The following is a 27,506-nucleotide window of genomic DNA, read 5'->3' as shown; positions in this document are numbered from 1 at the left end:
CCCACCCTACTCCCTTAACTCTAAAAAGTTACAAACTAAGTTTCCTTCCTGATAAATGCCAAGGCTTCCTCACTGCTTGGTCTCAGTTTGGGAAAGGACGTGACATCAGCAACTTCGGAGACTTGGGGCTGGAGGGTTCTTGTGGCCTCTGCCGGGCCTCCAGCCAGTTAGGTAAAGTGTGTGTGTGTGTGCGCGCGTGTACCCGAGCGTGTGCCTCTCTGAACACAGGTAGTACTCAGATTACCCTGCCTTCTCTGTTCTTTGCTGCAGACCGTTTGACCAGGGCGTGTGCAGCTCAGCCAGCCACATAAATTTTTCAGGAGCAAGGGGAGCATGAAGTTTGGACTTTGCTGAGCAACTGAAGTACAGTGCAGAGCTTGCTTGCTCAGGAGAGAGCACCATGGATGGCAAACAAGGGGGCATGGGTGGCAGCAAGCCCGTGGAGCCAAGAGACGCTTCTGACACCAGACTTCTTTCAAACCCATTGATGGGCGGTGAGTCATACGGGCAGTGGAATCAGAGCCCTGGGTAGGTTGGCTAATAATGAATGTGCTGGGAGAGGAGGGCTGGGCAGTTTCAGTGGCCCTGCCTGAGGTGTCCATGGGGCTGTTACCGGGCAGATGTCCACAGCTTGCTGATAGATATCCTTTACACAGCTGTTCAAAAATCTGTACACTTCTTTCTGCAGAATCTTACAGACAAGGCAAGACAAATTCAATTGTCACAAATTATTCTTCAGTGAAAATTTCAGCTCCCAGGTATCATTCTCTGTGGGTCAAATGCATTATGTATTAAATTGGAGGCTTGAAAGTTACTTATAAATAGGAAAATTTTTAATGCTAAAACTATTTAAAAATTTTGCACGTTTTAGGTAGTTGGCATTTAGGTGGGGCAGGGTTTATAAATGGTGTTCAAACATTGAGTACTGATTGAGTCACTTTCAAAAGAGACAAAAGAGACTGTTTTATTTAAACATTGGAGAATCATCTTATAGGTATGGTTCTCACCTGATAGGTGGTGTCTGTAGTAAATACAGGATCCCACAAATACCTACTTCTGTGAGCATTCAGCAGGCGCCTACTGGCTGAAAAGATTCTGAAAAATAGGTTTAGGCATTTGCAGAGGTTTTGTATTTTTTTTGAGATGGCGTCTCACTCTGTCGCACAGTCTGGAGTGCAGTGGCGTGACCTCAGCACACAGTAACCTCCACCTCCCGGGTTCAAGCGATTCTCCTGCCTCAGCCCCCCGAGTAGCTGGGACTACAGGCACGCACCACCACACCTGGCTAATTTTTGTATTTTTAGTAGAGACGGGGTTTCGCCATGCTGGCCAGGCTGGTCTCGAACTCCTGACCTTGTGATTCACCCGCCTGGGCCTCCCAAAGTGCTGGGATTACAGGCATGAGCCACTGCTCCTGGACTAACCAGTATATTATTAGCCAATATACTATATTATTTATAAGAATCTCTCTGCAGGACCAGGCACAGTGGCTCATGCCTGTAGCACTTTGGGAGGCTGAGGCGGGTGGATCACAAGGTCAGGAGTTCAAGACCAGCCTGGCCAAGATGGTGAAACCCCCGTCTCCACTAAAACATACAAAAAATTAGCTGGGTGTGGTAGCGGGTGCCTGCAATCCCAGCTACTCGGGACGCTGAGGCAGAACATTGTTTGAACAGGGAAGCAGAGGTTGCAGTGAGCTGAGATTGTGCCACTGCACTCTAGCCTGGGTGACAGAGTGAGATTCCAGCCTTCCCTTTGACTAAGCAGACCAGCCTGCTCATTCATTCATTCATTCATTCATTTATCCAATTTCACTTATAAAATGAGCAGAGTACTCAGTGTTGAGTGAGATTTAGATCCACAAAGGCAGAACTGGATTGATCAGCAGATGTATTGAGCATGAGTTTGGAGAACTAGGAAAGCAAGAGTGGCATCACAAATTCCTTTTTACACAGAATGTTTCTTTCTTTATTTTTGAGATGGAATTGCACTCCTCTGCCCAGGCTGGAATGCAGTGGAGCAATCTCTGCTCACTGCAAACTCCATCTTCCCATGTTCAAGCGATTCTCCTGCCTTGGCCTCTCGAGTAGCTGGGATTACAGGAGCCTACCACCATGCCCAGATAATTTTTGGATTTTTAGTAGAGACAGGGTTTCACCATATTGGCCAGGCTGGTCTCAAACTCCTGACCTCAAGTGAGCCGCCTGCCTTGGCCTCCCAAAGTGCTGGTGTTATAGGCGTGAGTCACCATGCCCAGCCTCTTTTTACAAAGAATTTGATAAATATGTATGTATTATATATTGTGTATATATTATATATGTATAATATATATATTTTTAAAATATATATAATATATATATATATTTAAAATTTTTGAGATGGAGTCTTTGTTGCCCAGGCTGGAGTGCGAGGTGTGATGTCGGCTCACTGCAACCTCTGCCTCCCAGGTTCAAGCGATTCTCCTGCCTCAGCCTCCTGAGTAGCTAGGATTACTGGCGTGTGCCACCATGCCTGGCTAATTTTTGTACTTTTAGTAGAGATGGGGTTTCATCATGTTGGTCAGGCTGGTGTCAAACTCCTGACCTTGTGATTCACCTGCCTGGGCCTCCCAAAGGGCTGGGATTATAGGTGTGAGCCCGTGCGCCTGGCCAATAAATACAGTTTTAAAGCAGCAAACCAGTGATTATGGGAAAGAATTGGTAATTTGGTTGACTTCTACACTGTTATTTTATAGCTTAGTATTACGTTTATTTTTGTTTCCACATAGGAGAGAGGCACCAGTTTTTCACTTTTCACTGTTCAGGGTTTCTAAGGGTTGTAATCAAACTCCAGTGGGGACAGGGTGGGTGAATGGGAGTGGGCAGGTGTTAAACTCAAAGGCATGGTGCTTGTAAATTGAATGTTGTTACAACTAGAATGCAGAGTGTGAAGGCCTTAGGGAGTCTAGTGAGAACAAATTTAAAGAGATGGAGTGGCAGATAAAGCTTTAGGAGCTAAGTGAAGGAGGTTAGGCTTCATGAGGCAGGGATTGAGAGTCATTGGTAGTTCTAGAGCAGAGACCTGTTAACGAAGAAGGTTGTAGGTGAATTAACCTGGTAGCCACAGCTGGGATAGATTATGTTGGAATCATGGGAGATTGTTGCATTCATCCACTGGTTCTCAAAATCTCATGTGCCTCTACATCACCTGAAGAGCTTATTAAAATGCAGGTAATGCAGCTTTTGGCAGGGTGCGGTGGCTCATGCCTATAATCCCAGCACATTGGGAGGCTGAGGTGGGAGGATCACTTGAGGTCAGGAGTTTGAGACCGGCCTGGCCAACATGGTGAAATCCTATCTCAACTAAAAATACAAAAAAAAATGGCCAGGTGCGGTGGCTCATGCCTGTAATCCCAGCACTTTGGGAGGCTGAGGCACACGGATCACTGGAGGTCAGGAGTTTGGGACCAGCCTGACCAACATGGAGAAACCCCATCTCTACTAAAAATACAAAAATTAGCCGGGTATGGTGGCGCATGCCTGTAATCCTAGCTACTCTGGAGGCTGAGACAGGAGAATCGCTTGAACCTGGGAGGCAGAGGTGGCAGTGAGCCAAGATTGTGCCACTGTACTCCGGCCTGGGTAATGAGCTAAATTTACTCTTAAAAAAAAGTCAGGTGTGTTGGCATGGGCCTGTAGTCCCAACTAATTGGGAGGCTGAGGCAGGAGAATTGCTTGAACCTGGGAGGCGGAGGTTGCAGTGAGCCAATATCATGCCACTGTACTCCAGTCTGGGCAACAGCGAGACTCTGTCTTAAAAGTAGATGATACAACTTTTGATGAAGTGGTAGGTCTGGGGTGGGGGCCTAGGAATCTGCATTCATAACAAACTCCCAGGTGACATGGATGGTACTCATCAGCGGCCATACTTTGAGAATCTCTGCACTAATCTGAGCATGCAACTTACATTTGGATTGAACTTTGGAAATGACAGAGAAAGGGTGATTGATGATTTCAAAGGAAAGAGAAATCAAGGTATGCTGCTTGATTAAATATTGGAACTAACGGAGAGAAGGCAGGCAAGCAGGCAAAATTATAAAGTTCTTAAGCCCAAATTAATGTTAGATAAGCTAGTTAAGAGGGAAGGTAAAAAGGAAGCTGGCTTGCATGCAGGGTGAGGAGGGGAGGATACAGTGTTCTAATTTGGACACGACAGTGCCAGCAATGCCGCCCAGTGCTCGGTATGATGACATGGGACTGAGACTTAGCAACGATCACAGGTTGGAAGCCAGAGACCTCAGAATGTTCTATAGAGGGGCTGTGGTTGAAACTTAAGGAAGGGAGAAATTGTTTGCTGGCCAGGAGCTGAGAGCCAACCAAGGATGAAACCCTGGGACAGGCCTCCAGTTGATGAAGTAGGACCAGCAGCAGAAAGAGATTCTGGATACTGTAATTATGCAGGTACTCAGGGAAGAGAAGTTTTCAAAGAAGTAGATGTTGCAAGGGTAGGTGCCTAGATACTTCTCTCTTACCTCCTGTTTTGAATCTGACTGGCAAATTGCTGCTCACCTACACTTAGCTGAGCCATTGCCCCCACGAAGCTCTCCTAGACTTTCTCCCTCTCCCTACCCAAGTGGACAATGTCTGCTTTGCATCAGTCCTGCCCCTTGGGTAAAACCTCAGTTGCGGTTGGTTGCTTTTGTTTATGCTTCTGAGGTCTTAACCTTGGTGAAATGTGGAATGCGGAACACTCAGAATACTGTTTTCAAATAGCTGTGCCAAGAAACTCAGCTCAGGTGAAGCATATCCCTTCGCACAAGGCCCAAGTTAGAGGAAAATATGGCCCAGGTGTGGATCATCTTGGGGAGCTTTGCTGCTCCCACCTCCACCTGCAGGTGCGTTTCTGCCTGCTTCTCTGGAGGGAGGGAGGAAAGGCTATGAAGATGGACAACCAACTCTTTATAGAGAAATTTGTTTAATGTTAGACTCTCCTGTCCAAGGAGCAGGGAAAAATGTCTTTTTTTTTTCCCTGAAAGTAGCTTGTTATCAGTTGATTTGCATCCCCTGAAAAGATATATGGAATTCCTAACCCCCTGTGCCTCAGAATGTGACCTTATTAAGATAAGATGAGGTCATAACTAGGGTAGGATGGACCTTAATCCGACATGACCGGAGTCCCTATAAGAAAAGGAGAGGAGGGTCGAGCGCAGTGGCTCACGCCTATAATCCCAGCACTTTGGGAGGCCGAGGCAGGCGGATTACAAGGTCAGGAGATCGAGACCATCCTGGCTAACATGGCGAAACCCCATTTCTACTAAAAATACAAAAAATAAGCTGGGTGTAGTGGCAGGCGCCTGTAGTCCCAGCTACTCAGGAGGCTGAGGCAGGAGAATGCTTGAACCCGGAAGGTGGAGGTTGTAGTGAGCTGAGACTGCACCACTGCACTCCAACCTGGTGACAGAGCGTGACTCCATCTCAAAAAAAAAAAAAAAAAAAAAAAAGGAGAGGAAACCTATGGAGAATGCTGTGTGACAACAGAAGCAGAGATATGAGTGAAGCAACCAGAAGCCAAGAGATACCAAGGACTTAGGGCAATTGCCAGAAGCTAGAAGAGGCAAGGAAGGCTTTTCTCCTAGAGTATGGCCCTGTCCACACCTTGATTTCAGGCTTCTATCCAATTTCTAACCTCTAGGACTCTGCAACAACAAATTTTGTTTTTTATTTTTGTTGTTGTTTTGGTGTTTTAAATTTGAGACAGTTTCATTCTTGTCACCCAGGCTGGAGTGCAATGGCGTGATCTCAGCTCACTGCAACCTCCCCCTCCTGGGTTCAAGTGATTCTCCTGCTTTAGCCTTCCAAATAGCTGGGATTACAGGCATGTGCCACCATGCCTGGCTAATTTTTGTATTTTTAGTAGAGACAGAGTTTCCCCATGTTGGCCAGGTTGGTCTCAAACTCCTGACCTCAGGTGATACACCCACTTCAGCCTCCCAAAGTGCTGGGATTACAGATGTGAGCCACCGCGCCTGGCCCTAATTTCTGTGGTTGAAGCCACCCAGTTTATGGTGTTTTGTTCTGATATCCCTAGGAAACTAATTTACACCTACGCATAGAAACTTAGGAAAATACATTGAAGGATAAACTATTCACCCATAATTCCACCAAGCGGGTAACCACTGTTCCCAGTATTCACGTCTATTTTTTTGGGTTTTGCCTGAAGATTGACATCTGTAGAGATATTTCTTTCCTTGTAAAATTGAGCTCACCCTGTAGAGAGTATTCACATTTAAACAAGATAAGCTAGAGCAGGTATTGAAAAGAAACGGGCCGGGTGCGGTGGCTCATGCCTGTAATTCCAGCACTTTAGGAGGCCGAGGCGGGCAGATCATGAGGTCAGGAAATCGAGATCATCCTGGCTAACATGATGAAACCCTATGTCTACTAAAAATTCAAAAAAAATAGCCAGGCATGGTGCAGGCACCTATAGTCCCAGCTACTCGGGAGGCTGAGGTGGGAGAATTGCTTGAACCCTGGAGGTTGCAGTGCGCCGAGATCGTGTCATTGCACTCCAGCCTGGGCGACAGAGGGAGACTCTGTCTCAAATAAAAAAGAAGGAAAAAAAGAAAGGAAACAATTTTATTGTCTTATGGTGAGTTTTTAGATATTGGGGCACCTTAGCAGGGGTGAGTTTTCTGGGGATAAACCTGCCTGTTGAGACAGAATGGGTGATAATGTGAGGTCCCTTCGGAGAAGGCAGCCTTATATTGAGAGACAGAGGAGAGAGAGGAGAAAGGGAGACAGGAGACAGAAGAGAGAGAAGAAAGAGGAGAGGAGAGGCTGGATAATGGAACTGGAGAAAGAACTGCAGTGGACAGGCCTGATTTGCCCAAGAGTTGCGTCAGTGGGCCTTTCTGTTTGTTTCTTTTTCTCCTCTTTTCTGTTTGTCCTGGGATCAAACCAGGGTCCACAGTAATTGTGAACACAGCCCCCAGATTCTTTCCAGTGTAGGTTCATGCCACGGAATCCACCCTTACCATGTCCTGAAGACTGAAGGCAAATACCCCTGTCCCCTCAGCTGCCCAACTTATTTCTTCTCTCCTTGACTTTGCAAAACGTTTCTCAGGATGAGTAGATTTATGCTACTGCCCAGCATTCACTGGGGTTCTCAGAATCTCAGTAATAGCTATTTTCAGGATGTACCAATTAGTGCATCTGAAATCTCTTCTGAAATAATGGAAATGAAAAAACCGTTCCACAAATTACAATAAAAATGAAATGGCATCCTCACTAATGTGCTCCAGGTTTGATGAGGGTACAGTTTAAATGAAAGATAAGTTTAATGGCACTGCTTGGAGGACTTGTGGAGTGATTTCATTAAAAGAGCTCCCTGCCCCATTTTACCCATGAGCCACAGTACCAGATCCATGGCATTGCCAGTGACCTCATTTGACATGTTCAAACCAGTAGACCATGGCTGAACAAGTGTTGGGAAGGAGCCCTCAATATATGGCAAGGACTTGGATAATGTATTGCATAGTTAATGACCCTAGAGCATGAAAGACTTTGGTGGGGTCAGTGGAAAAGCATGTCGTGACTTTGAGGCTCCCTTTCATGAATTAGATAGTCTCCTACTAAGAGCATTGTTCATGTTCTGACAGGAAGATAGGTCCCCTTTCCTGCTTGTTTTCTGCTTTTTGTAGCTGCCAGTTAGCAAGAAAGCAAGGGTGACTGCTTTTGGGTTTATCTGGGCATGGTTGAGCCTACAGCTCATTGCCTGCTTGGGGTGTGGGCTCTGGAAAACCATGAAGAAAGAAGCATTTCCCAGGTCCACTAGACAGACCCTCATTTGGATCCCTAAAGAGACATGTCTCACTCAAGTATCTCTTCAATGTTTTCCAGAGTGAGAGTGTGTGGACTAATCCATGTCGCAAATTATGGTGTTTGCTAATACATACACATGTACACACAGAACATATGCTCTCTGGATGTTAGAAAAATGATAAACTAGGCCAGCCACAGTGGCTTACACCTATAATCCCAGCACTTTGAGAAGATGAGGTACACGTGTCACTTGAGGTCAGGAGTTCGAAACCAGCCTGGTCAACATGGTGATGAAACCCTGTCTGTACTAAAATTACAAAAATTAGCTGGGCGTGGTGCCATACACCTTTAGTCCCAGCTACTTGAGAGTCTGAGGTGGGAGAATCACTTGAACTTGGGAGACAGAGGTTGCAGTGAGCCAAGATTGTCCCACTGTACTCCAGCCTGGGTGACGGAGCAAGATTCTGTTTCAGAAAACAATCTCTCTCTCTCTCTCTCTCTCTCTCTCTCTCTCACACACACACACACACACACACACAGAAAAACGTTAAATTACCCGTTGTCACTATTGTAAATGTTCACATTATCACTCAGTGTTCTGAGACCTGCTGAGATGGATTTTGGTTTTACAAGGACTCACGTTTTTCTTCTGGGCAGGAGTGTAGGCACACCGTGGCAGGCTTAAGAAAACCTGGAGTGAAATGGCTTTAAGTTAGAAGGGGAAGCCTCATATGCTGCTGATGGGAATATAAAGTAGTGCAGCCACTTTAGAAACTAGCCTCAAAATAGACATTGTGTTACGTGTCACACAGCAATTCTTTTAGGCATATATGCAGGAGAATTGAAAACATGAATCTGTTTAAAAACTTGTACATGAATGTTTATAGCAGCATTATTAATAATAGCCAAGAAGTGGAAATGCACAAATTTCCATCAACAGATGAGTGAATGAATGAATAAAATGTGGCTTATCCATACAATGGAATTATTTGGCCCAAAAAAGGAATGAAGTACTGATGCATGCCACAACATGGATGGTTTCATTTATATGAAATGTCCAGAATAGGCAAATCCATAGAGACAGAAAGGAGATCAATGGTTGCCAGGCTCTGGGGGAAGTAGAACTGTGGAGTGACTGCTAATGGGCACAGAGTTTCTTTTTGGGGTGATAAAAATGTTCTAAAATGGATTGTGGTGTTGGTTGCATAGCTCTGAATATCCTGAAAACTGCTGAATTGTACACATTAAATGGGTGTATTGTATGGTATGTGAATTATATCTCAATACAGCTGCTTGCTAGCTAGCTAGATACAGATATTCACATTGTCAGCCCCTCACTACGGGTACCAGGACAACGCTCTGTACTTTTCAAAGACACAAGCTGTCCCTGCTCTGTAAACACTACCTTCTGCAAAGGTGCAAACTCAGGTAGTCTTTGTTATTCTCTTGGAGAAGTACATCTTTATTTGTCCCAAATAGAGTAATGGTCCCATGATGAGTAAGTAGAAAGTAAGACCATTTGTGGCTACACTTGATAATATCATCTTTATGAAAGCTGAAGAGTTACAAATTAGGACCCAATTTACCTGCCTGGACTGTTGAGGCTGTCGACACTAATAATCTTAGGGAGCTTTAAGAAAGGTTGGGGAATGTGGCATTTGTCTTTTCCTTTCTCTCTCTCTCTCTCTCTCTTTCTTTCTTTCTTTCTTTCTTTTTCTTTCTTTCTTTCTTTCTTCTTTCTTTCCTTCCTTCTTTCTTTCTTTCTTTTTTTTTTTTTTTTTTGAGGCGGAGTATCTCTCTTGTTGCCCAGGCTGGAGTGCAATGGCGTGATCTCAGCTCACCGTAACCTCTACCTCCCAGGTTGAAGCGATTCTCCTGCCTCAGCCTCCCGGGTAGCTGAGATTACAGTCATGAACCTCCACACCTGGCTTATTTTGTATTTTTAGTAGAGTCAGGGTTTCTCCATGTTGGTCAGGCTGGGCTTGAACTCCTGACCTCAGGTGATCCGCCCGCATCGGCCTCCCAAAGTGCCGGTGTTACAGGCATGAGCCACTGCACCCAGCTTAGAAAGGTTAGGGAATGTGGCAGCTGTATTTCTTAGCAGCTGAGCGCTTGGAAAAAAAGTGGATTAATCATCATACATATGGTGATCCATCAGGATACATTTGCAAATCTATTGAAAACTGATTTTCAAAACCTTTCTCAATTTGTGGCTCTTTGTTCTCATTCAAGATTTTGTGTGAATGGTATTTGGCATTATCAGCATCAACAGGGTAGAATTAGTTGTTCTTTTAATTCTAATTTGGAGATCAATCTTTCCATATCTGCAGTCCGGATATTAGCCTCCAAGCCCTAGAATCAGCAGTATTATACCAGAAATAATTAGGAACCTCAGAGAATGCTGTGAGGACATTGAGTATTAAGCCTAAGGTTTTGACGGTGGGAAAAGCGATTTCATTTAAGAGGTACCTTGCCTTAAGCACCTTAGTGACCCCAGAAGGAAAGCATTGGATGGGCAGTATGTAGACGAGCTCATTTGTCATCTTCTTATGGATTAAATGCTTGATGAATCCCTCTGGAAGAATGGTAGTTTGCTTACTAATACAGATTTTCCAGGGCATTGACGGCTTCAGGTGGCAGGCAGACCTCACGTATTAAGTGCAGTGTTAAGCTAACATGTGTTAAATACAAAGGTTTCTTTATAGACTTTCAGTTTGCAAGGTACAGATACTAACTCCCCTCCTTCTCCCAGTCTTCTCAGCTTTTAGGAGCTATTAGCTTTCCTGCAAGGCATAACTGGCATCAGACCATTCTACTTTGTTTGTATGGAGAGTGTTTGCTGAAGCAGGCGGAGCTGGAGCTGAAGCAGGTTCAGGCATGCCTTCCTCATGTTTCAACTGGAAATCAGATGAAGCTTGAGATGAGAAAAAATCAGGTCTATGCCTCACTTCAGTTACATTCATATTCAATTATAAAGCGAGAGGAAACCATTTTATTAAATGGGTTGGGATTGGGTTTTCAGGCTTCTTTCCTAAGATTTTGTTTTCCTTCTATGTGGTAGTAGAATAAATTTGCTGTTTTATTTATTTATATTGAGACAGAGTTTCATTGTGTTGCCCAGGCTAGAATGCAGTGGCATGATCTCAGCTTACTGCAACCTGTGCCTCCCAGGTTAAGGCAATTCTCCTGCCTCAGACTCCCGAGTAGCTGGGATTAGAGGCGTGAGCCACCATACCCAGCTAGTTTTTACATTTTTAGTAGAGATGGTGTTTCACCATGTTACCCAGGCTGGTCTTGAACTCCTGACCTCAGGTGATTCACCCACCATGGCCTCCCAAAGTGCTGGGATTGCAGGTGTGAGCCACCATGCCTGGTGTAAATTTGCTCTTCTAAATAGCAATGATTATGAGGTGTAATCAAGACTCTGTTTAGTGTTATAGCAGGATAACAGTAGTAGCGGTTTGTATTGATCCACGGTAAATACAGGTTGAGTACACCTTATCTGAAATTCTTGAGACCAGAAATGTTTCCAATTTTTTCAGATGCTGGAATATTTGCATATACATAGTGACTTACCTTGTGGATGGTAATCAAGTCTAAACATGAAATCCATTTATGTTTCATATATATCTTACACATATAACCTGAAGGTAATTTTATATAATATTTTAAAGAAGTTTGTGCATGAAACAAAGTTTTGACTACAACCCATTACAGGTCAGGTGTGGGATTTTCCACTTGTGGTATCATGTTAGCACTCAAGCTTTGGGTTTTGGAGCATTTTGAATTTGGGAGTTTTGGATTAAGGATGCTCAGCCTGTATATTAAATATTAGGATGTTCAACCTGTAACTTTTTAGAGAAGGAAACTGAGGTGCAGGCCTTTCCTGGGATCCACAGCTCAGAAAGCTGAAGCAGGTATGAATTAAGAGCTTTTTTTTTTTTTTTTTTGATACAGAGTCTGGCTCTGTCACCAGGCTGGAGTTCAGTGGCGTGATCTCAGCTCACTGCAGTTTCCTCCTCCTGGATTCAAGCAGTTCTCCTGCCTCAGCCTCCCGAGTAGCTGGGACTACAGGCACACGCCACCACGCCCAGCTAATTTTTGTATTTTTAGTAGAGACGGGGTTTCACCATGTTGGCCAGGCTGGTCTCGATCTCTTGACCTCGTGATCCGCCTGCCTCAGCCTCCCAAAGTGCTGGGATTGCAGGCGTGAGCCACCACGCCCAGCCAAGAGCTTTCTTTAACCACATTGCCACGCTGCCTTTGTGGGTAAATAATGTTGCTCTTTCAAGGTGAGACTCAACACTGATTTCTGCTTAATATTAGGACAGGAGACAATCTATAAATAGATATGATTCTCTTTGGATTTGATTCCAAACCTAATGGTGTATGTAATTACATGATTACTACTATTAATACAGGACACTGTTTGCTGAGATGCCAAAGTCTGTATTTCATGCAGGAAACTAGACTGGCCACCACAGCTTAATACACTAATGCTGGGAATTAGTGAAGCTCTCACTTAAGTAAATGGGCCATTTGCCTTTGAAGCCACTGTGTAAATAGAAGTACAGTAATCTGTCATACCAGTCCACGTCTTTTGTCCTTAGTTTGAGCACTGGCTGTAGTTCTTTCACAAGGTATCCAGACATTTCAAGTAAACTGTGCACAAAAATACCAATAAAGAGGAGAAGTGCTGAATTTCCGATAGGAATTTTGGTTGAGTGAATCCAATGTCTCCATCCAGGGCCTGTTAGGCTGTTACTGATGGGCAAGGAAAAGTCTCTTAAGTGTGTTAGCAGGATATAACCCATTCCTTCCTTTCTATACAGATTTTGTGTCTGATTGGTCTCCTATGCATGAAGCTGCAATGAATGGACATCTGCTGACTCTGAGGAAACTCATCAGCCAGGTAGCTTTTTGAAAATACGATACAGAGGAAACCTATCAAAATAGTAAAACAAATGTGTGGCATAATAACATAGGGACTTTTAAATTAATTCATTAAATAGAAGACCTAGTGGTGATTCTAGTAATTACCACAATTTTAAATAAGATGAATATATATTTTGAGATGTTTTAGAAGTCTCCAACAATTGTAATACAATAGAAAAGATCTGTAATTTCTACTGGAGATAACCGTACATGATACTGTCACTACTGTGGTTGTCTACATTCTGAACTAAAGGACATGCTAAATTTTAGATAGAGGTTAGTGAGAATTAATGTGCTTTTAAAGAAATCCAATTTCATAGACCTATCTAGAGTAAGAAATCCTCCTACAAGAAACTAGTTTCTAAAGACAAATTTCATACTATTTGAAGCCACTCCCGAGCCATTTTTGGTAGCAGCAGCTAATTCTAGGTAAAAGAAGTTAGGCTACTTCTCAGATAAAATTAAAAATGTACCCTATTTAGATAGCACGAGAAATAATCACTGCAGCTTTTATATATCACTTGTTAAATTGGACAGATACTCATTTACATTCAGTATTTATATGTTGATGAAACATCAGTCGGAACCATATCTTCCAAGTTCTGTCACATTATTTGTGTGAGATGTATTTTTTGAATCCCAGTTTCTGCCTTCATAAAATGAGTATTCCAATACCTACCTAAGTCCACCCAGAACTCAATAGCAAACCACCCCAAAACTCAGTGACATCATAAGGTAACCATTATTTCTTGCTGATGAGTGTTTGTGTCAGCTAATCTAGGCTGGGCTTGGCTGGGCTTGGCTCCCAGATGTGGGTTGGGTGTAGCCTTGCTGCACACCTCTCTCATCCTTCTTGGACCACTGGCCACCTGAGGAATTCTTTTCTCTTGGCAAAAGGCTGGAGCACAGCAGGGCAAGCCCAACCATGCAAGAATACTTGGAATCTGTTCATGTCACATCTGCCAGCATCCCACTGGTCAAGTCACATGACCACATCCAAAGTCAAGGATCAAGGAAAGTACATTTTGTCAACTAAGAGTAGTTGACAACTGATAATAGAAATATTAAAGTTAAGCCATTCAATGTTTTTTTTTAAACTAAGAACTGACTGTGGACTAGACACAGTGAAGTAATGGGTTAATTATCTTATGATGTTATATGACTCAGACTTGTTAATAATTTAGACAAATCACAGTTCATTTAAGGAAGAACTGTAACTAGATGAACTATAAATGAATTACTGACTTTTCAGGAACCTCTGTAGTATGAATATGTGGTAAAAACTTTTTGTTTTGTATTACAAGCAACTGTGTTGTTGCATTGCATTTACCTGTATTTATGTATAAACACCTAAATGCTGGTTTTACTATTATTATGATTATTTTGAGATGGTGTTTTGCTCACTGCCCAGTCTGGAGTGCAGTGGTGTGATCTTGGCTCACTACAACCTATGCCTCCTGTGTTCAAGCAATTCTCCTGCCTCAGTCTCCCGAGTAGTTATGACTATAGGTATGGGCCACCATGCCCCACTAATCTTGTGTTTTTAGTAGAGACGAGGTTTCACCATATTGGTCAGGCTGGTCTCAAACTGCTGACCTCGGGTGATCCACTAGTCTTAGCCTCCCAAGGTGCTGGGATTACAGGCATGAGCCACCGCGCCTGGTCTCAATGCTGGTTCTAAAATGGCAGTCGTGCCTGGAGGAGAATGCACATTTTCCTATTGGTTATTTTTATGGTTGCCTTTTGCCGAAGTTCTGTACCTTGGCCTGTCTTCCCCCCACTTGTGTCTGATACACAAGCATAATTTTTGCTTCAAGTGACAATCATATCCCTCTTGTGGCATTGATGAAGCTACTTTCTATAAGTGTGATGACTATCAGAAAATAAGGTATTTTCTCCTGCCAATTGGACATTTAAGTCTTAGGTCTGAATAGTAAAGTAAGAAATGACATATTCTTTCCTTTGATCAAAACAAGAGTTGGCAAAATTTTTTTCTGTAAAGGACCAGATAGTAAATATTTTAGGCTTTGCAAACCATGCAGTCTCTGTTGGAACTACCTAACTCTGCTGTTGTAGCAGAAAAGCAGTTGTAGACAATATGTAAATGAACGAGCATGGCTGTGTTCTGATAAAACTTTGCTTATGGATGCTGAAATTTGAATTTCATAAAATTTTCATGTGTCACAAAATATTCCTTTGATTTCTTTTAAACCATTAAAAATGTAAAAACCATTCTCAGCTGCTGTGCTATACAGGTTGTAGGCTAGATTTGACTCATGGGCTGTCATTTGCTGACCCCCCCTTGTCAAAACTGTGACAGAGCTAGGAATTCTAAGAAAAATACTAAATGCCAGGCAAAGGAGGGTTGTTTTGAGAAAAAATTTGGGCAAAACTAATTTTATTGCAAACATTATTAAATCCTGTTTGTTGCTAAATACTGATGTTTAAAGAGCAATGATATTAGTTAATAGGTACATTGTAGTTTCCTAAAGTAATAAAGTACATTTAGGCTTCCTAAAAGGTACATGCAGTATATGTTTCTTTTCCCTTGCAGTTTTAAAATTTCCTTTTCTGTGTCCCACAAGATAGGGTCACTACTGAATATGTTAAAATTTCATAATTGCTTGTTTAAAACTTAGCAATTTGAGCCATGCTGACTTTTAAAAAATTGAGAAATACCATAAATAAACCTAAAAGAACCTAAACACGTGTGCAGTTGAACAAAAAGTGGTGGTGATGAGAATACTGCCATGTGACTGTCCCCCCAGGTCAGGAAGTGGAAAAATATAGCACATTGCTGGCTCCTCCGAAGAGCCATCCATTCCCCGCCCCTTGTTGTGCTTTCTAGAACACAATCCTGTCCCTCTTCCACAGAGTAACCATTATCCTGATTTCCTTGTCTTCATTATGGTTTTAGTTTATATATTATGTCTTCTGAAACAATATGGGTTAGTTTTGCCTAATTTGAACCTTAAATGGATGTAATCATTCAGTATGTATGATTCGGGATTTTGCTGCTTTTGCTCAACATCCTTTTTGCAAGCATCACCCTTTAGTGCTTGACATTATAATTCGTTTGATGTCATCTTTCTGCTGAAAGATTATGCCAGAGTTTATTAATTCAGTCCCTTGTTGATGGGCATTTGGTTTGTTTGCAGTTTCTGACTATTACGACCAAAGCGGTTGCGAATATTCTTGCATATTTATGTAGAGGTATATATTCCTAAGAGTCAAATTGCTGGGTCATAGGCATATGCATTGTCAACTCTGATAGATACTGTCAAACTGTTTTCCTGAGTGGCCATGCCTTATTACAGTCCCACTGGTAATGTGACTTTTTTTTTTTAAGTCAATATAAACACCTTAGTGTACCATCTGACTTTCAGCCAGGTCAACTTTGTCATCCCACTGGAATGGTGGTTGAAAAACAGCCCCAGAGCACTGTTTCTTTGCACCCCTTACTCTATTTTTCCTCCTTCAGGGGTGGCTTGTGAATACCATGACGGCAGATCATGTTTCTCCACTCCATGAAGCCTGTCTTGGAGGTCATCCCTCTTGTGCAGACATTTTATTACAGCATGGAGCACAGGTAAGGGCAGGTGAAATAACATCTTAGAAACCAAGAATGAAAAATGACTATATCCCTTCTGAGTAACTTCCAGTACTTTTGATTAGACTGATTTGAAATATGAAGACAGTTGTTTTTCAAGAAAATTATGTTCATCAGGCTTGTTTGCTTTAGTGATGGATGAAATACCAAATTTTTAGCTAGAAAGTCATGCTTACAATCTGTATCATTTTCTTTATCAGACACTACTAATAAGTAGTTGTTAGACTTCTGTCTTCGTTGTTGTGGTCAGAAGGGAATAAAATATTGTGGAAAGCACACATTTGCCTGGGATGGCTAGGATATCTGAGAAGACGGAAAATCTCTATCTGGTCATTCATCCTTTGGCTGGCAACTTGGACTTGTTCACATGGTAGCAGGGATTGCAGCAGCAGCAAAAGAGGACCTGTTGGGTGTTAGGCAACTGAATGGTGGGTTCGGGAAATTACGGGCTTACTATCTTCTGGCAATAGCCAATGCAAAGTCCCAGAAATGATAGTAAGCAATTTTTGTTTCTTGAAGTCATTCCTTATGGCAGGACAGTAGAGTAGGTGAGAGGGTTCAGAATATAAGCAACCTTGTCCATGCCAAAACAAGAATGGGCTTTGTCCTGAGATCAGTAAAGAGCCAGAGCTGAGTACATTGCCAGATTTATATTTGGGTTAAGAAAACATTCAAAACTTAGAAACAGGGAAAGTGCCAAGATGAAGCAAGAGACAGCTAGGGTACAAACTTGAAAGACGTGCTCATTCTCAGGGTCCTTTATGTGACTCCAAAAATGAACATGTCCTTAATTTTTTTACCCTGGGCATCTTTTGTGGCTCACTCTAGTCCTCTGGCCCTGCTCTGAAGTACAGTGTGAGAATGAATTCATTGTCTTCACAATATCATTGATTAAAAGACTCACCAAATAATCATTTAATGATATACAAAAATGCATCTGCATTTGGCTTTTCTACTCACTATTTAATTATAGCCCAAACGCTGTGAAGTTAGACATTAACTTCTGTCTGATTTCCAACATTAGAAATGATAGATAGCCTCAACGATTATCGTTTTATGGCCCTACAGGACATTCACCAGTTTTGTGTTTTTTTATTTTTGAGATGCAGTCTCGCTCTCTTGCCCAGGCTGGAGTGTAGTAGCACGATGTCAGCTCCCTGCAACCTCTGCCTCCTGGGTTCAAGCAGTTCTCCTGCCTCAGCCTCCCGAGTAGCTGGGATTACAGGCGTGTGCCAACACACTTGGCTCATTTTTGTATTTTTAGTAGAGCTGGGGTTTCCCCAGGTTGCCCAGGCTGGTCTCGAACTTCTGACCTCAGGTGATCCATCCACCTTGGCCTCCCAAAGTGCTGGGATTAGAGGTGTAAGCTACCATGCCCAGCTGAGTTTTGTATCGATTAGTAAATATATTTCAGCCATCCATTGACTATATAAATTTTTATTTGAGCCAGCCTTACCATCTTACTGGTTCCCTCATTAATGAATGAGTTGAATAAAATCCTTGCTATGTATGTGTTAATTCTATATTTGTATGACAGTCAAGTTTTTTAAAGTTTTCTAAATTATACTTTAAGAATTACAGTTAACAATTTTAACAATTTCCTCACAGCAGCTTTTGCGCCCCTTAAGAAATTGAATTGGTGTGGGATGGGTCTAGGAAAGGAGTTTAAAGTAGAGATTAGTTTATAAACTACTGAAATTATCTTAACTAGTTTCAAAGTTCATGTTCCTGGGGAGGGCACAGAGGAGATTGAACATTGAGTAACTTTTTTTTATTTTGAGATGGAGTTTTGCTCTTGTTGCTGGGGCTGGAGTGCAATGGCATGATCTCGGCTCACCGCAGTCTCCACTTCCTGGGTTCAAGTGATTCTCCTGCCTCAGCCTCCCAAGTAGCTGGGATTACAGGTGCCTCCCTACTGTGCCTGGCTAATTTTTTGTATTTTTAGTAGAGACGGGGTTTCTCCATATTGGTCAGGCTGCTCTCAAACTGCCGACCTCAGGTGATTCGCCCACCTTGGCCTCCCAAAGTGTTGGGATCACAGGTGTCAGCGACTGCCCCTGGCCTAAGTAACATTTTTGATGCTTTATATAGTCACTCCCTAATTCCATTTTTCGCAAAAACCTTGTGGAATTTGGTACTTTTTTTCTCCCTTTTATAGCTGAGGAATTTAAGGCTCAGAGAAGTTAAATATCTTCAGAGTGGTAGACCATGTATTTCAACCCAAAACATCCTCCTTCCTGTCTTCATCCTGGAGCTTCTTTTTCCAGGTGAATGGCATGACAACAGACTGGCACACTCCACTGTTTAATGCTTGTGTCAGTGGCAACTGGGATTGTGTGAATTTGCTCCTGCAGCATGGAGCCAACCTTCATCCTGAGAGTAATCTGGCATCCCCCATCCATGAAGCAGCTAAGAGAGGTAAATCTGTTGAGAATTTTCTTTTCTACCCACTCCTTCAAAGGACATCTTACTGCAGAAAGAAAGAAAGAAAGAAGAGGAGGAGGTATATTTTAGAGCAGTAGGTCTCAAAGTGGGGTCCCAGGACTGGAAGCATCAGCTTGACCTGGCCTGCAAATGCAGATTCTTGAGCCCCATTCCAGCCCCACTGAATCAGTAACTGTGGGGATGGGGCTCAGCCATCTGGATTTTGTTTAATAAGCCCTCCAGCTGCTTCTGGTGCACAGTCACCTTGAGCACAGTAGACTATCCATCAATATTTGTGGAATACATTCTCATACCCGTGACCTTATAGAAGTCAGGTTATTTCATAAAACAAATTATATTCTTCTATTTTAGGGCCTTAAAGAATATTGCCTCAGTGACACTTAAGTTTGCCAAATGAAATAAACTTTCAAGTTTTGAAACAATAAGATGTTTTTTCATTGAAGCCATAATTTTTCTGATATTCTTAGCTCATAAGATCATCACAAGTTTTTATTTTCTCCAATATTTATCATCATCATAATAACCATACCTTGCCAGAGGGCTTGCTATTTCTCCAATGGCTTTCATAGAATGGCTTCCCATTTGACTGGACCAACCCACTTTCAATGATCTCCCAAAGCACTGATATTCGTTTACTGAGAACATACTAACTCATCGTATTTGCTGTAATACACAGAACTGAAATGTAGCAAGAGAAACGTAGAGGAGCAATGTTGAAAATACAACATTCTGGACCAAGGAAGTGTGATTCAGCTTTCACCTAGTTTGCCAGACTGGGCTCTGATCATGTGGGATTTGGCAGCTTCTTCTAAGCCTTCCCTGTACCCGCTGCGGCCTGTTTCTCCCGGGCCTGCCTTTGGAGAGGTTACAAGTGTCCTTCCCTGTCTGGTGGCCCACACTGTATGCTTTAATCTTCAGGTCCACCTTCAGGTCCTGTTTCTCCGTATCTCTTCCCAACTCTCACTTCAGTTTCTGTACTTAGACTAACTACAAAGCCACAAACAATTGAAAAAGGTGGATGGTTGCTGCTGGGTGACCATGGCTAGTAAACTCAAATGGAGTTAGTTTCACCCGTAGTTGCAGATTACATCCTATGGTCAAACCGTTAACTAATATCGGTGTTTGAAATCAGTCCTGATCCTAAGTAAAGGAAACAGCTTTTGGTCCCCTGGATAAGCTGCTGCTAAATTTAATGCAAAATGGGGTGGGTATTGTTTTGCTAGGTTAGGGAACTTGTACTGTAACTGTTTTTCTCCTACTTTGGGCTGCAGGCCACACGGAGTGTGTCGACGCTCTTATAGCTCATGGGTGCAACATTGACCATAACATCAGCCACCTGGGCACTCCTCTCTATTTGGCTTGTGAAAACCAGCACGTCGCCTGTGTCAAGAAGATTCTGGAGTCAGGTAAAGCAAAAAGCAAACCAAAATGAGAAAAGAAAATGAAAAGTAAGTTAAATGTATTTTAAACATCTTACTGCGGTAGGAGAGAAATGAGTGTGGGCAATGGAGTTGGACAAGGTCAGGCTGATACTGAGGTTCCATTCATAATGAGTGCAGTTCATACTGACTGTGTTCCCTTGAGGAATCATTTCACACTGTTTGAACTTTAGTTCTCTCACTTGTCACGAGGAGGATGATGAAGATGATGATGATGATGATGCCGCCAATGCCTCTTCTCAGGTGGTTTTCAATGATAATTTTTTTCTTCTCCCTTTCCTCTGTCTCCCTCCATTTGGCCAGTCACATTATTAAGCCCTGCATAACTTGCAAAGTTGTTGGATTAGTGTTGAATAGGTTCCTATTTGGGACCTTCACCAGTTGTCTTTGATTTAGATATTGAACATGCCCCACTTTTAGCCCATTGCAAATACTATGTTTTCCTTGAAAAGGCCTATGTTCCCTTATTTCTTTTCACCTCCCTGCTGCTGTCCAGCCCCCTTCTCAATACCATTTCACCACCTCTCTAATTATCTGAGTCCTATTTACTCTTTAAGACTCTAGTAATCTCTTTTCCAGTGAATGTTGTTATAGTCCTTATTGCCTCCTACTCATTTGGCAGGCATTGCTATGAATTAAGAGATGCATTCTCTCTCCCACCTCCCACCACACCCTCCACCATTCTGGGTGGATTTTAAGCCTGTAGCCTGGAAAGGGCCATGTTTGACATTCCACACAGTTAAGAACAATACAAGACCAGATCAGTTAACATTTGTTGAATGGACATAGATTTTCATTTTACCAGACAGATGGCAGCTCAGGCAAAGCCACATGTTCGCACATATCACAGTGAGCGCCAGCATCTGGGCTGGGGTAGAGATTTGTTAAGAGTGTAGGAGTGGGCCAGGAGTAGTCGCTCACGCCTGTAATCCCAGCACTTTGGGAGGCTGAGGCAGGTGGATCACGAGGTCAAGAGATCGAGACCATCCTGGTCAACATGGTGAAACCCCGTCTCAACTAAAAATACAAAAAATTAGCTGGGCATGGTGGCGCGTGCCTGTAATCCCAGCTACTCAGGAGGCTGAGGCAGGAAAATTGCCTGAACCCAGGAGGCGGAGGTTGCGGTGAGCCGAGATCGCGCCATTGCACTCCAGCCTGGGTAATGAGCGAAACTCCGTCTCAAAAAAAAAAAAAAAAAAAAGAATGTAGGAGTGGAATTGGGTGGGGACAGTCCTAGAAATCTGCCTTACTCCTCAAGGGGAGAACTTTGCCACCTTCCCCGTGATCTCGGGATGGATTGGTCAGTCCAATGCAGGGGATAACCCCATGAGTTGGTTGCTTTACAAAGTCCAAATCACCCAAGCACCATGTTTTACACCCTGTGGCAGCTGCACACACCAGGTGAGTTTGGCTGCTTGTTGTATGCTGGATTTCACCATCTAGCGTCACCCCCAGGCTCTACTGGCTAATACTTAGGTTCCATTAATAATGACGTGCAGCTTTTCTGTCACTGGGATTTTTCTTAGATGTATCATGCCTATGTACAGTGCTGAAAGGCAGATTTTTAACTTCATATGCTATATAGCTCATGCTGTACATTCAATGACATTATTAGATGGGATTTTCTCCACATTATGAAATGGAATCAAAGCATCTCCCATTTTCCCAGAATTGCTGTGCTCAATATGGATCCCCTCTTGTTAGGGAATTTTGGGGCTTATTGCTTTGAAAGGAGGATGGTTGGATTCTGCTCCTTGCTGACTTTTTTTTTGTTCTTGTGACTATTTAGGTGCAGACGTGAACCAAGGCAAAGGTCATGATTCCCCACTTCATGCAGTGGCAGAGACGGTCAATGAAGAGCTAGCTTGCCTACTCATGGATTTTGGAGCAGACACCCAGGCCAAGAATGCTGAAGGCAAACGTCCTGTGGACCTGGTGCCTCCAGAGAGCCCTTTGTGCCAGGTCTTCCTGGAGAGAGAAGGTGCTTCATTGCCAAAATCTAAGCCCTAATTGTAGACACCCCTTCAGGCTTTAGTAAGAGGCAGGTATTTAGCAATTTCTGACTTCCAGTCCTGTAAAAAGACCATTCTCTGCCATCCCCAAATATGTGGAAGTTGAGATGATTCAATATTCAGTGAGGTGTACAGTACTGGTTACAGTACAGTAAATAACTATCCTGCTGTTTAGCATATTGGATATAGGTTTCTGAGATGATGTAATATTCATATATGGTGTAGGCCAGGTTTTTAAAAATTAAGGTATTATTTTAAAATTTTAGTATTACATGTATTTAAAAGATCCTTTAGAATGAGGTAGCAGAGGCCTCTTGGGGGTATGAGGCCCCAGGATATCTTACTGTACCACAGATGGGCCAGACTACTGGATACTTGGTTTCTGGGCTTAAAATGCAGCTCTTTGAGAATTTAGGGTTCACACCAATCCAAGGACATTTACTATGATAAGTTAACCAGCAATAAGTCCACACCTCTATAAGTAAGGAATGACACTCCCAACCCAAACAATGAAATACTGTGGTTGAGCAGTGTGTATGGGAGTAGGGCTTTGAGGCCTGGGTAGGGTTGGTGAACAAAGACAGCTCAAGTTGGGGAGTCACCCTGTTCCAATCTTCATGGGCTTGGAGGCAGGTGAGCAACCAGCTCAGTACTTCTTTTCTTACCAGAGTGTGGACTGTAAAGTCTTAGGGATTCTGGGACTTTGAAGCAGGCCTTCCTACCAAAAGGATTCTGATATCATACAGTCTAGTTCTTTTCTCCCCACATGGTAAGAAGTAGGGTTGGCTTTGGGCAGATCTGTAAAGTGTGCCTAGGAGTCCTCTTTCCTCCACCTCTCACTGCCCCAGGGTACTTGCAGTCAAGTCCCTGCCTTGGAGTATGGGACTATGCTCCTGCAGGCATTTGCAGGCCTATGCTCCTGAGCAGTGCTGGTCAGGCAAAAGACTGACTCCAGGTATAAGGAATAGTCCACTAGAGGCTCCTTTCAGTTAAGCAGTGGGATAATCACTGAGCACTTCTATCTGCATCTTAATAATCACTTGTTTTAACAAAGTTTTATGTCTACAAGGCCCATAATTATATCTTTTTTTTTTTTGAGACAGAGTCTTAATGTGTTTCCAGGCTGGAGTGCAATGGCATGATCTCAGCTCACGGTAATCTTTGCATCCCAGATTCAAGTGATTCTCCTGCCTCGGCTTCCCGAGTAGCTGGGACTTCAGGCACATGCCACCACACCCAGCTAATTTTTGTACTTTCAGTAGAGAGAGGGTTTCACCATGTTGGCCAGGCTGGTCTTGAACTCCTGACCTCGTGATCCACCTGCCTCGGCCTCCGAAAGTGCTGGATTACAGGTGTGAGCCACTGCACCGGGCCAATATATCTTAATTTTTAAAAAATTAGGACAAAAAATGAATAAAACAACATGGATTGGAATCGTCTTTATACCAACATAGTTGCGAAATAGAATTTTTCATTGTTTTAATTGAGAAAGGGATTCACAGAGGCAAAAGTCCCTCAGGTACCCCTCAGTCATAATGTAGGGTATATATTCATGTAGGATGTAGATGTCTCCTCCTCCATCAAGTAACTCCACAGGATTCTCAAATGTCCTTCCCTGGCTTTTCCCTTCTGCTTTGTTTCCCAAAGCCATTCCCAGAGACAGTAATTAATTTTTAATGCATGTTTTGCACGGTGACAATGGGGCCAATGATTCTACTAGTTTATGAGGTGTCATTTGCTGCTGGAGAGAATCACCAGTTGTTTTGCCTCCATGAGTCACTCTTGGGGTTTTGGTACAGTCACCTCTCAGAGGGTTTGGGCACCTACAAGACATGGGGCTAGGCAAGTACAGAAAACTAGACCTGTGGATTGCTCACAGCAGTTTCTGTCCCTGGGTGCCCCTGCAAATTCATTTGCTTCAGTCTACCTGTTTGTTTCCCGGGGAAGGGAATTCATTCAGTTACTGTCCTCTTTCAATGGTATAGCAACAGAATATTGGTAAAACCCAACCATGTTCTGAATTGGGCTTTGCATGGGTGTTAGGAAGGGTAAGATTTTCTCTTTTGCTGAGGAAAAGGGAAAAGATTTCAAGAATATTACCACCTCACCCTTAATAAGCATCTAAAGCAGTGTTTGCTCATGGCACACAATTAAAACCTAGAAATGACTGTCAGCCTAGCATGACCACAGCTCCCAACTGCTCACTCGGTGCACTTTGGCTTTAAAGCATCAAGGATTGTTGCTGCGGGGGTTAAAGAAATCAAGGCCCAAAGGAATATGCCAATTCATAAATAGACAATTAGCAGGTTAATATGATTGAGTAAAACAAACCCCTTGAATGTTTGCAGGTGTCAGCAAGTGACTGCAAAGCTGTATTCAGCTCTGTTTCTATGGACTTGAAGCTATAGTTGTTTGACATTGTCCTACTTGTAGTCAGCAGTCAGCAGCGTTCAGTTGGCATCAGTGGTTATTAATACACTGTGTTTATCGTGACACTCCACTTTTCTTAATCTCTGTCAGGCCTGCTCTGAGATCTTGTTATTTGTAACGCTTTATCAGTACCTACTATGGTTGCCCCTGACAGTGTATCTAGCACAGATAATCAGTCACATCTTTCAACGTTCTTTAGTGAGGTTAGATTAGGTTCAGTTTCCCTACCGTGTGCTTTTTGCTGCTCATTAATATATGCCTTGAGAATACTGGGAAGCCATTTATTAACATACGCTTTGAGTATATTGGGCATAATCTGGTAAGAGGCTTACTCCAACAGGACCCTTCTGTTAGGGCCTGGTGTAAAATAGTTCAAGTATTTTTTTGATTGTTTATGTGTCAAGTTCCATCTCTCCTTGTTCTCCATCACCTTGAGAGAGAAGTTTCTCAGTTGATCCTGTAGTTGGTGGTGATGCTACAGGAATATGGACTATGGACGCCACAGTATCCTTTGGCTGTATTCTCAACCCTGCACACTCAGATGACTGGGCACATGCCTAGTGAAAATCCAGATGTTCAGGCTTTACCCAACAATAATTGAAGCAACATCTCTAGTTGGGGGGACTCGGCGTCCAGGTAGTTGAATGCGCCCCCACCCCAGGTGAGTCTGAAATCCAGCCTGGATTAAGGGCTACTTGTTTATGGAGTTCTTGAGAGTATGCAGTTTTGCTTTTTAAAAAATCACCAAAAGAAGATTCCCATTACAATTTGATGCAGGAAGTAGAGGGGAGCATGGAAAATCATTCCCTATTCTTGTGCCCTATAACAGGGTTTCTCAACCTTGACACTGTTGACACTTGGGACCGGTTGGGGGCTGTCCTGTGTACTTTGGGGATGTTGAGGAGCATCCCTTGCCTCTTGAATTAGATGCCAGTTGCACCCTTCCTCAAGTTTTGGCAACCAAAAATGTCTCCAGACACTGCCAAATGTCCCCTGAGGAGCAAAATGATGTCCTCCTCCTTTCCTTCCCTGTGCCTCCTCCCAGTTGCGAACCACTGTCCTGAAATGTAAACTGTTGGGTGTTCCCTAAGCAAGGTTTGTGCTGACTAGTTCACTTTTCACCCGTGAGTTGAAGGACTGGAATAGCTCTGAATACAGAATATGAAAACAAACATGGCTTCACATAACATACTCTTGGGATTCACCTCTGAGCTCATTATATTTGAATACCTTAAATGGCTCAAGTTATAAAATAAAAATGTTTGCATCTAGAAATACGCCCTTATTTTTAAAGGTTAAACATAAATTTTATTTTGATTATTGGATTTTTTGTGTAGCCGAGTAATTCCCAAGTTAGCTTAGTTAAGCCTCCATTAGTGAGGCTAAGCTTTAAATTTCTTTCAGTCTGCTCTAAATGAAAACCTCACAAGCTTATTTCAATTAGCTACCAGAAAGGAGAGAACATAGCCTGAAAATGCCTGCTACAAAAAAAAGAAAACCCAGAAAATGGTCTTCAATAGTTCAATATTATTTCCTTTTAACAATGTTATATCTTGTATGTTTTCTTTTTAAAGGAGAAGTCTTAGATCAATAACACCACTGTGTGACTTGTCTTACGATCTTTCTCCAGGGCCCTCTTCTTTGATGCAGTTATGCCGCCTTAGAATTCGGAAGTGCTTTGGAATCCGGCAGCATCATAAGATAAGCAAACTCGTCCTCCCAGAGAATCTGAAACGGTTTCTCCTACATCTTTAAATGCATCAAGGGAATGGATTCACAAACAACATGAAAACATTATTGAGTGTCGTAGCCATTAGAATTTTAAAATCTCGTTGGGTTTGTAGAGTTTGATTGATGTTTTACATTAGATTTGTTGCAGAAATGCACTGCATACATTTGTATTAGTTAGAAGGTGTGAAGACGTTTTTCCCACTTGGAAGAGAACGTTTAAAATAACAGTTGTTGTTTTGAATATTTACTCCATGCCAAGCACTTTCTGCATCATCTAATTTAGCCCTCACAGCAACTGGTCAGTATGTCCAGTTTCCCAGAGCAAGGATAGAGGAGTCAGATTCATCACAGGTTTTCTGACATTAGCTTAAGTGATTATTTGATCAAGGCAGGATTTTCCAGCATCACTGTCCTTGTTCCATCTCTGCTATATGGGAAGGGAAATGAAGAACTATGTTTCTTGGTTTATGTCTAATTGGTTTTAACCTTCTCTGTTCTTGAGACAAAACCACTACTGTCCTAGTCTAGTATGGGGGTGAATTCTTTTTTCAACAAAAACACTATATACATATTAAGCATATTCTAGAACCTTGCTGCTTATAACAGTTGTTATTTTGAATATTTACTCCATGCCAAGCACTTTCTGCATCATCTAATTTAGCCCTCACAGCAACTGGTCAGTATGTCCAGTTTCCCAGAGCAAGGATAGAGGAGTCAGATTGAAAAATACAGGTTTTCTGACATTAGCTTAAGTGATTATTTGATAAAGGCAGGATTTTCCAGCATCACTGTCCTTGTTCCATCTCTGCTGTATGAGAATAAAAATAAAGAAATATGTTTCTTGGTTTATGTCTAATTGGTTTTAACCTTCCCTGTTTTTCTGACGAAACCACTACCATCCTAGCATAGTATAGGAGTCAGTTCTTTTTTTCGACCAAAACACTATATACATATTAAGCACATTCTAGAACCTACTGCTTAATGCAGTAGCCACTTGTCCAGTGGTTCTCCACGGGGGAATTTTGTCACCCAGGGATGTTCAACAATACCTGGAGACATTTTGGTTGTCATAACTGAGGAGAGGGGGGTGCTACAGGCATTTAGT

General features: G+C 42.7%; 1 protein-coding gene across 3 annotated transcripts; it reads left to right on the top strand.

Moving 5' to 3' along the window:
• The first annotated feature begins 78 nt into the window (after window positions 1–78).
• Window positions 79–27,257, top strand: ASB9 (ankyrin repeat and SOCS box containing 9). Of its 3 annotated transcripts, XR_013531509.1 has the most exons (9): window positions 79–171; window positions 271–494; window positions 12,632–12,711; window positions 16,216–16,323; window positions 18,612–18,762; window positions 20,061–20,195; window positions 22,018–22,209; window positions 23,344–25,331; window positions 26,301–27,257. XR_013531509.1 is itself a non-coding variant. In XM_008988977.5 (8 exons), the coding sequence occupies exons 2-8, from the start codon at window positions 401–403 to the stop codon at window positions 26,423–26,425; spliced, it is 885 nt and encodes a 294-aa protein (XP_008987225.1). In that variant the 5' UTR covers window positions 79–171; window positions 271–400; the 3' UTR covers window positions 26,426–27,257. The 3 variants fall into 3 exon arrangements, 2 of the variants coding, with proteins under 2 accessions (XP_008987225.1, XP_035144461.1); XM_008988977.5 differs by lacking the exon at window positions 23,344–25,331; XM_035288570.2 differs by lacking the exons at window positions 79–171; window positions 271–494; window positions 23,344–25,331 and adding an exon at window positions 10,632–10,734.
• Window positions 27,258–27,506: the final 249 nt, after the last annotated feature.

The sequence above is a fragment of the Callithrix jacchus genome, chromosome X (genome assembly GCF_049354715.1).
Source record: "Callithrix jacchus isolate 240 chromosome X, calJac240_pri, whole genome shotgun sequence".
In the NCBI taxonomy this organism is placed as follows: Eukaryota; Metazoa; Chordata; class Mammalia; order Primates; family Cebidae; genus Callithrix; species Callithrix jacchus.
Note: the sequence above shows the minus strand (reverse complement) of the source record. Positions and strands in the feature narration are given on the sequence as shown.